Below are 15,522 nucleotides of genomic sequence, written 5' to 3'. Positions count from 1 at the left end.
TTTTCGCTGAACTTCCGGAAATAAAAATAGAAGGGCAGACACTAGAAACAGTAGTTGCCTTAGACAAGCTAATAATTTCAGTCGAAAACAGATGGAAAGCACAACATCATGGGGGAAAAGCTTTATGTGTACTGAACCAAACCATTGCACTTTCCTGCAACACTACTTACATAGATCACGACGACAATGTACAAGAGTAAACATCAGTGCCAAAAGAACCACAGGTGGCAATTGGCTTGCAGCACCTTGCCGCTAAACACAAAAACACAACACAGCCACGTAATGAGATGTGCACACAAACACCATTTTCACAAGGATTCAGGTTGCCTTCATAGACTGAAGAGCCAAGTCAACTGCTTTGATTTGCTCAAGCACAGAGGGCAGTTTAGAGTTCACAACCCCCAGCAAAACATTGCCACTCTCCACTTTGTCCATGTCTTTGGCAGCCAGACCTTCGCTTATAAGCTCTTGTGAACTTGCAAGCAGAGCTTTGAGAGACGACAGTCGGTTTTGGAGGCTCGACTTCTCGTTGATCAGCTTCTTTCCCTCGCAGTGTTCACTTAGCTCCTCCTCCTCATGCTTTCGCTTCTGGGACGTCGCAGCGTTTTCTCGTTCAATTCGCTCCCGGTACACCTTGTGGGACTTTTCAACACTTCTTTGGATGTCCCTGGTGAGAGGCACCTTTGTAGCATCTCCACTGTACCTTTTCATAAAGGCCTTGGTTTGCCGAAGGCTAGAAATGCTTGCTATAGACAATGTGCTTCGATGGTGCACTGTCTGTTTGTTTTTACTAAACCCTCGTTCACAGTCTGCGTTACCGTGAGGTAGCGACAAGACTGCTTTCACAAGCTTGGTGACCTTCGGGTACTTAGCCTGCCCAGCAGGCGTCTGTAGTGAAAACACACTCACCCAATGAGTGACTACATTAGGTGACGATACCCAGTCACTGGTTTCACAGATCAGGGAGTTCCACTCATCGGTGAGTGATGACACATCGCAGGGTGGGATGACTTGGGGCAGAGAGTTAGCCACATAGCGCAGCGAAGGAGTCGTCGAACTCCCTTCTATGGCTGGGTTTAAAAACCTTAAATAAAACAACAGCTTGTTGTCGAGTGGAAGCCTCGAGATCAAGTGCTTGGCACAGGCGATGTAGAAGGCTCTTGCACCGATGTAAAATGCCTCTTCTCTGTAGGATTCCGTTGCACCATTGACAGCTCCGTGTCAAGGCCAATTTCTCGTTTTGCCTTCCAGTTTGCAGCGGAGTGTACATCAAGTTCTTTCAGTTGCGCTCCACTAGCCGTTGCAAATGACTCTTGGCGTACGAACCTTCCAAGGACCTGCTTTACAAGAGCCACCATCTCGTCATAGACAGCATGCACGAGGGGGTCCTTGCTTGGAACAGTGTCTGGAATCTGTCAAGTATCTGAGCTGCATTACGAAGAAAAAGCAGCTTTGCCTGCAGTGCTTTGTCTGAAAACGCGGAAGACAGCCGACCATGCCTCATGGACAATGAATACCTCGGCTGTCCAGCCTTGGAGAAGAACGCCGTGAGGGCATCATACGACTTGAGCACTCGTTCAACGCTAGGAAGCAACGTCAGCCATCTGCTGCTCACGTGCCGCAAAAATTCTAGTTGGGGCACTCCAAGATCCCTTTGCAAATCTTTCATGTCTGCATGCCTCGTGGCAAACTTGAAATAGTAGTGGACGTCAGTGACAAGCGAGTCCACTTCCGCACCGAAGCTATCTAGCCCAGCTGCAAAGGCATTATGGACTTTTTGGAGCCCACATTCACCAATGTCGACCATGTTGGGGCTCACTTCCGTCTTTAAATTTCGCTTTAGGCTCTTCATGACATTCGGGCCATCACTGTAAAAACATATCAAATTGTTCTTACGAACATCACTGAGGGCATCCTCAATGCACGAAAAGAGCTCATCAGCGGTCGCGTGACCCAAATGAAATCACTGGAGATGCTTTACTACAACATTCTCGGTGTTAGTGCTATAATATAGCACAAGCACATCCAGTTGTTGCACCTTGGCTTTGGGGATTGGGCTCTCATCAATCATGATGCTGTAAAATGTGTCGGGAATGTCGAGCTCTTTAATAACTTTTGCTTTGAAATACGGCCCAAGCCCATCAGAAATGATATTGAAAGTTTCTTGCGTCCACACTGGAAGCCTTTTGCCGTCTCGGAATCTGGAAACATGTGGGGGTACGTCTCCGTTGCTACATCTCCAAATGTGTACGGAAGGTTGCTCGAGACCACAGAAAGGGCAAAAAGAGTTTCTGCCTTTGTGACCTTTTCTTGAAGGGACACCGCTGTTGCACTGTGTAGGTCCAGTGGGCTTTGAATCATTGCACTTTTGGTAAGGGCACCTTCTGCATTGCGGTTTCTCTTCGCTTGTGCGATGTGCTTCTGAGAGCTTGCGTGACGGTATATCGCTGCAGTGCCATGTTGCCCACAATGCACAGTAGTGCAGCAAAGCGTGCAAAAGGCATCGCTGTCCTTAGAAGTTGGCTGACACCAGAGTAATATCAGATCTCCATTGGCATCTTTTTTCGTGAACACATCAGTGTTCAGCTTTGTGCACCGCTCTAGACAAAAGCAAAAGCCAGACGTCAAAAACTGTCTTCAAACAAAACCGGCAACAACTCTCAGTTTGCTCACCACAAAACAGGGACTCAAGTAGGGGCAGTGTCCCCTATTATTGTCCCTATTTGTGTTATCAAATAGGAGCTGGCACCTTGATATTTCCTTTTACTCGGGACTGAAACCTGCTTTTTGCCATTTCCTTTAAATGTAGCGACATTTTGGCTATTATTTATATAATAATCAACACAATGTTCCTAACGGTGGCTGCTTTTTAAAATTTTTTGGTAAAGTAGTTTCGAGCTAAAACAATTGCATGCTGTGCTCCGCCCCGCTCGCGCCGGCAAGGCCCGACACGAACGCTGCCGCCGTCGCCTCGACCGTAAAATCAAGCACTAGAACGTGCTCTGCCCGCGCGACACTCGCCGAGCGCGCATGGTCTCAGGCGCATCAATAGGCCCCAACGCGAGGACGGGCGCCGTACAATATGACGCCGTTTTCGCAGCAAGCTGCCGCCGCTGCGTCGACCGAGGCAGGCAAAGGCACGCAGCTAATGAAGGAGGTGATTTCACGACGCCTCATTGCGTAGGAGACGCAAAAGCGGGCACGGCATCCCATCGAGACGCCCGCTTTCGCGGCCGAGTCGAGCCTCGTTGGTACGCGAACGAGTACGGCGGCTGTGTTCTGTGTTACGCTCTGCACGCAATTGATTTAGCGCCACACCACTTCTTTCATTAAAGCAGTGCGAAAAATTCGGCTTCAAATGAACTTCTGATGAAAAAGGGGCCGTTATTAACAGCGGAGCTGTCTATCCGCACAGAACAGGGGGGATAGTTCGCATGGCCTAGGAAGTGGCCGCGATCCGAATGGCACGGCGTGCTATTGAAAACAAGTCTGTCAATGCTCGCCTGCAACAGCTTCGCGATGCATGTCTTCGCGCAGGAGTGCAAGTTTCCCTACAATTTTGTTTTTTTTAAAAATCGTGCAGGTCCCGAACAATTAGACTTCAATCACCACAGTAACTGCGTACTCCCGCAATAACAAAAAAAAAACTACAGACGCGAAGGGATTGTTCGTCTTACTTGTAGCAGCTGAAAATTCCAGAGGCCATGCCTCAAGTTATATCACTACATAACTGTTCAAAGTACTTACTTTTATTCATGCTGATGACAGCCTTCCGGAAAAGCACGAGGTAACCATGAATGCACTGCTAGAGTGTACTAGACAGTGATGCCAACCTGAGGCAACGCTTTATCCCTAGAATGACCCCTCGAAAATCCCTAGATAGCAGACAAAATCCCCAGATTGCATTTTTTTCTTTTCGCACGTTGGTATTCACTTTCATTAGTCTAAACGCAGCTTGCTCTTCGCCTCGTTTGCTCTGAATCTCATTAGAGTTAAGATATAGCTTACTAGCAGCAACTGCAGCTCTTTTTTTCAATATTTTCTCTGGAGCGATGTGAATTCGCTTCTTCGAGCAGACGACTCTGGTTTCACAGCAACGCCTCTTGAAATGCTCCTGTAACAGTCTCTTCTCTGTATGCGCAAATTACTGAGGCAGCCGGCCGAGGCTTGCAGGACGACGAAAATGCTGGACATCGTGACACGTAACCCTTTGAAGTCTTAATCACCATACATTTCTTTCTTCATCCGCTTCAAATGCGATGGAGTGATCTGGAAGGTGTAGCAGGAGCTGTCCGTCAAGGTTCTTTTTGCGTGCAGCAAGCCGCACAACGCGTCTGTTGACAACCAGTTTCTTTGCTTTGTTTTCAGCAGATTTACTTGCGAAAACACACGTTTGACTGCAGCGCTGGAGTGTGGTAGGCACAAAATGTTTTTCATAAACGCTGACAACAGGGGAAACTCTTGTGATCCATCGCCTCTTCGCATCTGGGATACGGCGTGCCAAAACTGGCTCGCAGTCAAGCCAGCGTGCTCACTCAGGTCCATGTTGCGGAGGAGACGCCACTCCCTGTCCAGTTGATTCACTTCATTTTCCCTCACGATCAGGGGAAATGAGACCGCAAGGGGCGCGATTGATGGAATCGTCTTTCCCATGACAACTTTCGGGTCCAGGACTCGAAGGTTCTTCAACTGGTGACTTTTCAGGGGGAACCGCAAGTATATCTGACGAGCGGCTTCGATGAAAAACTCTAAGCACCGCAGCCTAAAGTTGTGAATCTGGTCATTGTTTAGGCCGTGTGTGCCACCGGATAGCGCTGCAGTTGGCTTTGCTCCGAGATATATTTCCTCTAGTGGCAGGAACTTGGCGGGGTCTTTGTACTGCACATCGGACAACGGCGTGGCCTCCAAGTAGTCCCGCTTGATGTAGCATTCGAGTATGCATTTTAGCGTGCCCGAAACCTTTTCGTGCAGCAAGTGGATTCTGGTTTCCTCGGACTGCATTTCTTTGTTTAGGTTTGTAAAAAAAGGCAGCACTTACTCAAGAAACTCGAGGTAAAGCTTAGTCGACGGGTTGCTAAGCTTCTCGAGATAGGCTTCTGCGGCAAGCACGCGGTCCTCAGTGGCTGCTTTTTTGAAAAATGAAATCAAGGCCGGCATCTGCTCAAGTAGGCGGGTAACAACAACTTGGAGGGACAGCCACCTGGTTTGGCTCGAGTGCAGTAGCTTATGTGGCTTCACCTCTGCGTGCCTTTGGACCTCCTGGTAGGCAGACGTCTGCTTGGGAGCCAAAAAGTAGTTGTACACATCGCGGGCCAGATCCTCCACTCCTCTCGGTAGTGTTTTGCACGCATAGGAGGCACAGAGATGGAAGGAATGGTAAATGCATTTCAGAATGAAAATTCCTGGAATTTGTGCTTGCAGCATCGATGCGACGGAATGATGAGCACCCATCATCACGTTTGCTCCGTCCGCCGCGAAACCGATCAAGTTTCTTTCGTATGGAATTTCTGTGCTAGTAAAGACTGCCTTCAGACTGCTGAAGAAAGACTGGGCGGTTCTGTCGCTGACTGGTACCAAGTCAAGAAACGCATCCACTACGTCGCCGTTGGCATTCATCACTCGGGCGACAAGGGACAGATGCTTCACTGTTCCCTTGTCAGTAGATTCGTCGACAAGCAGAGAGAACTTCTGTCTGCGCAAGAGTTCACAGATGTCTTGGCGACTCTGATCTCCAAGAACATTTTTTACGATGGCAGTGCACTTCGTCCGGCCACAGCTCACATTCTTTGCAATTTGGGAATCATCGCATGCTGCTTTGACAACGTCAACTAAATGTGCCATGACATTAAATGGCAGGTTATGCTCTGTGATGAACGCTGCAAGCCTTATTTCCGCCTCTTTGACAGATTTGTTTAGCTGAGTTTGCCCACTTACTGCAGGCATAGATGTCAGCGTGCGGGTCGATTGCAAGCTTGCAGCACTGTTCCTGTGCTTGGAGCTTGCGAGGTGGCGGTCGATTTCCGATTTTCCACCTTTGCAATCAGCGTTGCATGACTTGCAGTAGAAATACAGGGGCCCTTTTTTACTCGCTGCTAGCCATCCCTTGTACTTTGGTTCAGCTTCCCATCTCGTCAAATATTTTTGATCGTATGCTTTCGCTTTCTTTCTACTTGGCTCACCTTGCTCAAAGTCTCTTCGTCCAGAAGTTGCCATTTCACATGGAGCGCGCCTTCACTTTGCACAGTGAAGGTGCGCGGCGGAGGTGAATTTCGCGCGTTTTTCCGTGCACTGTAAGTCACAATTGCACTTTCACTCGCGAAGCCAAGTAGTCACTCGTGAAGACAAGTTCGGGAAAGTTCCTTCGAGTGTACAGCACACCTCAGAGTTTCCACAGTTGCACTTCACTTGCGAAGAAAAGTTGTCACTCGTGACGACAAGTTCGGACAAGTTCCTTCGACAGCACACAGCAGAGGTTGTTACTGCGAGAACCTCGCGTCATAGAAAAAGAAATTACTTTCTCAATGCTTGCGTTACAGAACCAAAGTCGCCCTCTCTCGGCTTGCACAACACCAATGCTCTTTTAAACGACAAAAATAGAATTAGCGAAGGAAAGTTAGAAATGAAAAATAGAAATTAGCAAAAAATTACATTCTTTGCAGTTACTTATTATTAAAAACGCGTGGTTACTCAGCAACACCAGTCATTAAGCTGCATAGCGTTTCATTTCAACACTCTAAAAAATCCCTAGATTTCACAAAAAAGACACCAAATCTTTAAAAGAGACAAAAAACCCCTAGATCTAGGGATAAATCCCTAGGGTTGGCATCACTGGTACTAGAACTTCTAGTACATTCTAGCACTACACTGTCTAGAAATATACTGGCTAGTGTGCTGAGCGCGGGCTAGGAGATGGCCCCGTAGCTGATGACTGCCGGCAGCGCCCGCATGGTGCGCTGCTGTGCGAGTGGGTGCATTTGCGTTCAATTGCGCTCCGCAAGCGCCGCGAAGCGTGCAGGAGGCCGAGCCGCGTGAGGCCAACTATTATTTTGCTGCATTTTCGGAGTGTTTTTTTACATAATGCTTTATTGTATAAGAACTACTCTATTGCTTTCACAGTACTGGCGTTTTGCAATACCAAAATGAAGATCATTTCGTGGCATACATTTCGCCATCTGCTACTTGCCCGCAAAAAAAAAAAGAGACGCAGATCCCACGTAACTTGGGAATCAATGCTACGCAAGGAGACTCTGTTGTAATTTTATATTAGGTGAAACATTATGAAGTGGCGCTAAATATATGCAAGAAATTGGATAGTGAACACTGGAACCAGCATTGGCGTTTCGAAGACCCTAAGTTAAGGGGGTGATCGTGAGGGCACCCGGACGTAGGCGATTCGATAGATAGATAGATAGATAGATAGATAGATAGATGCTCAAAGTGGTTGCAGTACGCAAAGAAATTTATCTTAAAACCCATTGACAGTATAACCACCAGAGTTATTTTTTAAAATGTGCTTTGTTCTTGAGAGCAAGAATTATCACAGAAGACCCTAAAACCTTTACCTCTTAGCCTGCATGACATTAGGATTCGAGTGAAAACAAAGAATGATAACATGCCAATGAATAGTCTGACACTCACCGCATATGATACTCAAAACGTTGTTGGAAAAGGAGTCCGACGTTGACATGGGAGAAAAACTGTGTGAATGAAATTCGAAAGGGTATTTTCAATTTTTTAGATAAATAATATTTGAAATTTTGCCTAAACGGCGATTTCATTCCCGACACCGTTCACCCTAATCCGAAAAGTATTTTGATGGAGTCACTCTCAGAATGCTTTTCTCACACGACAGCCTTCGGATTCAGCCTTTTGTCTGCCCAGGAACTTCCAGGAACTTTTTATCTGGATTACCAGGCTTGAAAGCTTTTTTTTTTCGTGCTGCTCCTCAGGTGAATAGCAGAACCTATAAAAACATATTTTGTGCATTAGTCAAGTATGAAATGATGCAAGAACAAGACTTTTGAAAGCCAGCGTGAGAAAGACACAATGTAGGCTTCACTTACAGAATTTTAATTGAGTTTAATAGAGCAGCACATTTTAGAAATCTTAATCACGGTAGCAGGAGTGCAGGACCTCTAACTTTAAGCTTTTGAATATATTGGCAAGAAATCTGAATATACGCAATTCTCTGTTATGAATTTGTTTCCACCTATAATTTATACACATTTTAAGAGCTTCTAATTACAGCTTCTAATTGCACAATAGATGAAGAGAGCTTCTTAGATGACTACATGAAAATTTCAAGTAGCTAAAACATTGCTTTCCAGATGCCCATTATGCCTACACACAGGCCGACAATGCTAAGTGAGTGAAATTAATAATTTGCTCACCATGTATGCCAAAGATCCGCCACATGCTGCGATTCCAGCTGGCCCCGTCACAGGTCACGGAGTCAACATACAAGCCCGCTCGTTCAGCCAGGACGGTGCACTCTACTATGATTTTTGCAAGCGTAGCTGCTTGAACATTGCCTTTCGAAACAAAAACGCCAAGTATTTGTGTCCAACTCCCTAAAAAATGGGCAAGAACAATGATGGTGCAAGATTACCATGTTACTTATGTCATGTGTTTGACAGTAGTCTCTTTTTAAAACAACTTACCGGTGTAGGGTTGAAACAGCACAACCATCCCGTGGTCTGCAAGCACACCCTTGTGGTTACTCAGGGTCCGCCAGCTCGACATTTCGCTTCTGTTGTTTAGGTGCCGGTTCTTGGTCGCAAATGTTTCTCACCTTTCGTTTCACCGCCTTTTTAGGTACAAGATGTGTCGGATAATCTTCGAAGACCGTAGGGACAGCATCGGGCTTCAGGCGTGGCTTGTCTCGGGCGATTTCGTTGACGACACCGTTCACCGTAGTCTGAAAATATCGTTCGATGTAGCCACTCTCAAAATGTCTTTCACACACGACAGCCTTCGGCGTCAGTCTCCTGTCTGCCCTCTTGATTTTGCTCTCCCATTCTGCAAGCCGTGCTGGGTTCGTCGGTGCGGTGAACAAAGACACCTTTTCCTCGTTCGAACGATATCCGCTCCGGCACAGCGGCACAAAACACGTCCTTTCTTTGCATTGCCGCTTAGCCTTCAACATCTCAGGACGTTGCTGCCCACATTTTGCGACGACGAACTTGACACTACAACAGGTCGAACACTGACAGCTGTCAAACGCTGAGCAAAGCATGGGACGACAGGAGCTTGGCGGCTCTCATGCACCCACTCGTCCGGCAGCGCCACTTGCGGCCACTGCGCGCAGTCATCGCGTGCGGGGCCACCCTCTCTCGTACGGAATGCGCGCGCTCCGCACACTAGCTATGGTGGCTAGAAGGGGCAGTGTGACGGGCAGGGGCCAGATGGTGCACATACGTGCAATGAAACATGGCGGCAGGTCTAGGTGGCGCTGCGCGCGTCGGGAGCGCGTGCAGCGGTGTTGGTAGAGCGTGGCTGAAGGCCAAGTATGTATATATATGTTTTTTTTCATATTTGTTCGTTATGCGGCATGCATTTGTTGCACGCTAAACTTCCCATGTATGCTGCAAATGAGCAATTTTATTGAGTTGCCAGTCTGCGCGAGATATGCGATACATACGGCGAATGGGTAGTTGGCAGTCGCCCGTGTTATGTAAATTTGTGTTAGACGTTCGTCCCGGATACGACCTGCTCCTCAGATTATTTTATTCTTGTTGCTCCCTAGTTACGTCCCGCACTCAATAAAAAAAACAAGCTCCGGTTCGCGCGGGAACTATACTAACTGCGCAGCTGCAACTTGAATGTTTTGAAGAGGGGCGTTACATTCCCTGAACATTTACAACTTGTGCGTGTCGTGTCACAAGGCTACAACACTCTGGTCATTCTACTACCACTAAGTATATTAAGCAAGTGTTTCTGGAAATGTAAAAAGTTTGCACGGTGCATCCAGCTGGTTCTTCAGAAACATTTTATTTTTGACATGCTCATGCATCAGTTCCAACACAGTGCGAAAAAATGCACTAAAACAAATCAATCAGCACAGCTGAGAATTCTAAGTGAAAGTACCCACAAAATTTACTGGCACCTTCGCAACTTGAGGTGTTTCTGTTTTTGCCGCTGGACAGATCGGTCTTTATTCAGCGACTTTGTATAAAAGTGCAGGCGCGTGAGCACAAAAAACTGCACAATTTTTGCAGTTAGTTCTTTGCCATGATTGGCACAGCCAACTTGATGAAGTTTAATGGTACTCAGAAATGACATGAAATCATGAATACTGAATGCCTGCAGCTTCTCGGTAGAGAAAAAAAAAGTAAATGCTTCTTCTAATGTTGCCACAAGGATGGCCAAGTCATCCCCAGGATATAACAAACCCCCTCGATCAAAATGTTTGGTGAATTCATTGTCTGCACTTTCTGCTACATCCTGTTTTTTCATGGCTAGCTTTGATGCACATGTGCCACAAGAATTTTTGGTCCTGAACTTTCTAGCTACATAACCAGACAGGTAGTAAACCAAACGGCTGTCACTTTTCTCTACCACATAGCTGCTGTGCTCGCTTCTAAAAGCAGACTAAATGGCATCGCCAGCACCATCTATATCTCCAGCCTCGAGCATGTCCTCAATAATCTCTCTTAATCCGAAAACGGCACTGTTACTTGCACCTGCTGAAGACGTCGTGTCCAGTAGAGCGTTCACAACCTGTGCCGGGGAGTTTCCAGACTTTGGTGGTCGTGCAAGATTGTAGAAACTGAGACAATTTACAGTTATAAGAAACTGCCCCGGGCTTGGGTGGTCATTTGTACCCGAATACTGTCTTATTATACCGAACAAGTTTTCCAACTTGTCTTGACTTAATCTTGATGTCAGCAAGTATTTAAACGCCACTGACGACGTTAAATACCGCAGAAGTGAGAGTGTACTGCGTATTGTAACTCTCATACCCTCAGCAGTACCTTTGCTCATGAAGCCACCTCCACATTTTTTGGAAGCTTCTTCCCATGCGTCTAAGAAGACAAGAAAAGCCTCAAGCTCAGCAACATCTTGTCAAGCTCAGCAACGTCATGATTGATATTAGCCGACTGAGGCGTCTCACAAGTTGTTCAGTCGCGGACACTGAGCTGGAGAACTCTGGTACATCCGATCTGTACAGAAACATACCTTTCAGAACTTCCTCACTGAAAAGCGTGAAAGCTAAATTTACTTTCATCTTTTCAAAGGAGTTTCGTCAGATATGTGCTTTTGTTACATGGGGCATCGCTTTAAGTGTTAAAGAGCTGTTGTCTTTGGCCCATGCTACCTCTATATCTTCAATGCATGCACGCCCATCCGGAGTCGTGAACCCAGTGCTGACAAACGTGTTGCGGATGCACTTCACTAGATGAGGAAAATCGGAACAGAAGTGCAGCTCTCTTGAAGAGTCTACAGGATGTGACACCTTGCACGTGATGTCACCCGAGTGTGCTGAAAAAAAAGTACGTATGTATGAGATTGTTGAAATTCCTAAGCACAAGGACCAGCAAATGTTATTTCAACACAGTTAGCCCTGCAATACTGCTGACTTCAGTGCTCCAAATTACAGGTTCAACAAAGTATCATACCACCGATTCCAAATGACTTCCACATGCTGCAATTCCAAGTAGCCCCGTCACACGACACGAAGTCCACGAAGAGACCGGCTTTTTCTGCCAAAAGAATCGCCTCAAGAAGCAGCTTGGAAGGCATGTCTGCCTTGATATTTCCTTTTGAGGAAAACACACCTAGTATCTGTGTCCAGTCCCCTGCAGAACAAACAAATAAAAGCAGAGCCAACAAGCGTGAATAAATACGATACATTGAACCCCTTAGAGGCGCATGTGAAAAATTCAAAAATTGAAATTTTTGCACAATTTTCTAGAAAAAAAACAATACTTTTTTGAGAAGTTGAGGCAGAATACATTAAAAAGGTGATAATCAGATAATATTCGAGCTTCATGTTGCAAAAAATAACAATAAGGAATTCTCATTTTCCAGAATATGGCACTCTTTTGCTCACAAACTTGAAAACAAAAATGACAAGCCGTACAGTTGCTCTGTTTGACGTGGTTGTACACAAAAGTACGCACTTCACAGATGCACTTGTTTTAATGTCTTCATATGTTTTAGTTAGTGCGAAGACATGTTTTGTACTACGGTTTCCAACTTGGTTAAACTGGTGCCTCACACATCATACGGAATGCACAGGAAAGATACTACACAGAACTACTCACCCTGAAAGGGTTGAAAAAGCATCCCCATCCCATGGTCTGCTGGCGTGGATCTTTGCTCGTCTGCTGTAAAGCTGCCCAGGTCAACAAATCCTTCAAAAAACCATAAAAAAATGACAAAAACTTGTAGTTAACACGACAACAGACTTATTTGGCATATGCGCTGTTACTGAAAATAGGGAGTGTGATTTTCACATCAAATAATTATTTTCATATTTAAATCGCGTAGGGTGTAGAGAAACGTAGGCACTACATACCTGCTTGGTTGACACTAAACTGCTCAGACAGCTTCAGTTCATCGAAAATGATGCCACCATGTCGGCTGCAGACATCCATGCTTTCAGTCTTCGCACTAAGTGCCTTAAACACAGTGTCATTAAATCCGAAGCCACTTTTGAAATTGCGCACATAACGCTGTAGACAAGTTCGGCTTGGCAGGACAAGAATTTTCTGCTTCCGAAGGTGTTCATAGAGCTTCGGACTCCTCATGCGAAGCAGCGCGCACTCTAGGATCCAATTCTTTTCATACAGCATGCCACATGTCGATTTTCTTTTAGCTGCACTGAAGCATGCCATAATTGCCATCTGTTGTTTCTGAGGCAACTTTTTAATGCGTTCATTCAGTGCCTCATCTCTAATTTGCTCATTGGCAGACTTCATCATGTCGAGTTCCCTCTGCACGTTCAGCAGCTTTTGTTGAGCAGCTACCAGACGGCGGCGAGTGTTGGCGTGCCTTACAAGGCGTTTAACTGAAACGCCGTGTTTCTGTCGTGATTGCTGATTTTGCAAGAGCTTTCGTAGGTACTTGCAGTGCATGCAAGGGCCCTTACTTTCGCATGTAAGGCTGCACTTGGGCGAAAAGTACAAGCCGGCAAAATACTCATATTTTCCTACTGTGTTTGGTTTCATACCACAGCCAGCACATAAAACCAGAGAATGTGCGCTGTTCAGCGCCAACTGCGCCTCATCTGGTGAGGAAACATTGCGTTTTAGGTGCAGCTTGCCCCTAAGAAAAACGGAACAACTGACTGTTCCTACTTGCTCAACGGCCTGTTCGAACTTCACCAATTTCGGCAGCAGTAGGTGATCCAACTCGGCACCCTCTAACTCGCAAAGGCCGAAAGTGACGGTCCCTGTTTCAGTGGAAAACGATAGTTTGTTCCAGCTTGTGTTAGGAAGTTCGATGTTCCGGCACACGTATTCCGCACTGACTTCACTCTGCGGCTCCACTTCTATCGTGTCAGTATGTACAGCTTCAGTAAACTCCGATTCTGCAGCATGTTGTGCTTCTATTACTTGTTCACTTTCTTCCGGCGCCTGCTGCTTTACAGTAGTCCTTCTTTTTTTTAGTCGGGGGCTCACCTTGTTCACACAGGTTTCTCTCCTTCCTTCTAGTCGGCGTTTTCTTTGTGAGGTATTTTGGCGCATCCGGGAAGATTGTAGGAACGGCGTCCTCTGTTAGCAGCGGCCGATCGCGTGGAATTTCAACCACCTCACTATTGATAACATGACGATAAGTCCTCTGTATAAACGTTGCCTCGAAGTGACGTTCACAAACGACGCAGTCGTTGGTTAGTTCCTTATCGCCCCGTTTTATATTACGGGCCCACTGCTCCCGTTTCAATGCATCCTTGGGAGCTCGAAACGACGACACCCTTGCCGGACACGACTTGTACCCACTTTTACAACCGGGTACAAAACACGTACCTGCTTTCGCTGGCATGGTAATAGTGTGTCGCTATCCGCAATCATTCACATGGTGCGCGTCCAGGAGTCACACAAAAACAGTTGCACGTGCGGAAGTTTGCTCACAGTGCCAAACACACGTGGCTGTAGCAGCTGTAGCAATGGCTGTAGCGGCGAAGATCTCGCGCGCTCCCGATGACCGCCGCGCCCCTAGCGGCGTAAAAAATGTCATCGCGTTTTGTGCGCCTCTCTCCCACGGCGTGCATATGGCGACCGTCACACTGCCCTTCTAGCCACCATACACTAGCCAGTATATTCTAGGCACTATACTAGCACTACAGTGTACTAGAAGAGGGCAGTGGGCTTACTCCGCCGCTCCTCTGACGCAGTTGGTGTCGCATAGGAGAGGTGGCGCCACAGGCATCTTCGATGGAAGCTTCGCCTGCAGAAGCTGCTCGCCGCTGGCCGCTCGTACGAGTTGCGACGCGCGTTTCTTCGATATTTATAATAAACTTGCTTGTATTAACTTCCCTTTGACTGTACTGAGAGCGTATGTTGCTCTCGGTTCGCCATTATTTCCTTTTTTTGCGATAGATTTGCCGAAAGTCAGTCCGATGGCAGCTTATGCAGATATGCTTGCTCCTTTCTAGTGCGACGCAGTTAATGCTTTTTTTTTCTTGGGGGCGGGGGAGCTTGAGTTCTTTGCACATTTTGACAAGCACTACATTTGAGCAGGCCACATCGTATTTTCCCCGATATAACACCTCGCTCGCTTCCTAGCCGAGCTTTAACATGCAGGCGTGCTGGCTGAGTTTGTGCCTTTGCTATGATGAAATGAAATCGTAGCTGAAATATCTTTTGTTCTAATTCGGTTGTTGCACATGGCACAGTAGTTTTCTCGGGGTTTTTAATAACTCTAATTACGCAGTTACACATCTGTTAGGCCTATGTACAAGCTTCTGTTCCGGACATGAAGCTCTTATTTTCAAAACTGAAGCACAATATTCAACCACTGATTTACACACTTTATTCACTTCATGTGCAACGGCTCAGCTTCAGCTGCTTGGCCCTCTGCCGCTTTCCTCCTTTGTCACTGTTCAGTCCTTTCACATAAAAATGAAGACGTGTGACAACGTAAAAACTAATTACTTTCGCTGTGAGAGTAGCTGCATGCACACTGCAACCAATTTCGATGGAAAGTCTGTGCTGAACAACTGCCAGCATGTCCATAATGCTGTCAGAGTGCAGCTCGCTCTGGCAGAAACAATCTGTGAAGATATCTTCGAGCTTTTTCACAAAGCCGTACAGCTGACTAGAGGGATGGAGGAGGCCTCCTCGGTATTTTCGGTCACAATAGTTTGTTAGCCGAGCAAGCTGAAAACTTTCACCAGGTGAGGTCACGGTGAGCAGCTTGACGCAATCTTGGCATTTTGTTTTAGCATTGACAATGCATTTTCGTGCAACATAGCCCGAAATATGGTAAATGAGCCTGGAGTCGCTTCTGACCACGTGCTGGTTATGGTCACTTGAAGCCTGCGGGCCAGCATTATGCTGGTGTACCATGATTTTTTTT

General features: G+C 46.5%; 1 protein-coding gene, 1 long non-coding RNA gene and 1 pseudogene across 2 annotated transcripts; all 3 read right to left on the bottom strand.

The window, feature by feature from the left end:
- Positions 1 to 952: 952 nt before the first annotated feature.
- Positions 953 to 2,318, bottom strand: LOC142818003 (uncharacterized; annotated as a pseudogene).
- Positions 2,319 to 7,743: 5,425 nt separating this feature from the next.
- LOC142818004 (uncharacterized) lies at positions 7,744 to 8,532 on the bottom strand. The gene is made up of 2 exons (XR_012895474.1): positions 8,391 to 8,532; positions 7,744 to 7,963 (listed from the first exon to the last, which is right to left on the bottom strand). It is a non-coding gene; the product is annotated as an uncharacterized LOC142818004 (long non-coding RNA).
- Positions 8,533 to 12,339: 3,807 nt separating this feature from the next.
- Positions 12,340 to 13,770, bottom strand: LOC142818002 (uncharacterized). Its single transcript, XM_075896149.1, has one exon. It carries the CDS (start codon positions 13,689 to 13,691, stop codon positions 12,513 to 12,515), a length of 1,179 nt encoding a protein of 392 aa, XP_075752264.1. The 5' UTR covers positions 13,692 to 13,770; the 3' UTR covers positions 12,340 to 12,512.
- Positions 13,771 to 15,522: the final 1,752 nt, after the last annotated feature.

The sequence above is a fragment of the Rhipicephalus microplus genome, chromosome 5 (genome assembly GCF_043290135.1).
Source record: "Rhipicephalus microplus isolate Deutch F79 chromosome 5, USDA_Rmic, whole genome shotgun sequence".
NCBI classification, from domain to species: domain Eukaryota; kingdom Metazoa; phylum Arthropoda; class Arachnida; order Ixodida; family Ixodidae; genus Rhipicephalus; species Rhipicephalus microplus.
The sequence above is the reverse complement of the archived record's forward strand: the minus strand, read 5'-3'. Positions and strand labels throughout refer to the sequence as shown.

Coding starts and splice junctions, on each gene's coding strand:
- LOC142818002 (XM_075896149.1), bottom strand. CDS start 13,691: ATGCGCCAAAATACCTCACAAAGAAAACGCCGACTAGAAGGAAGGAGA.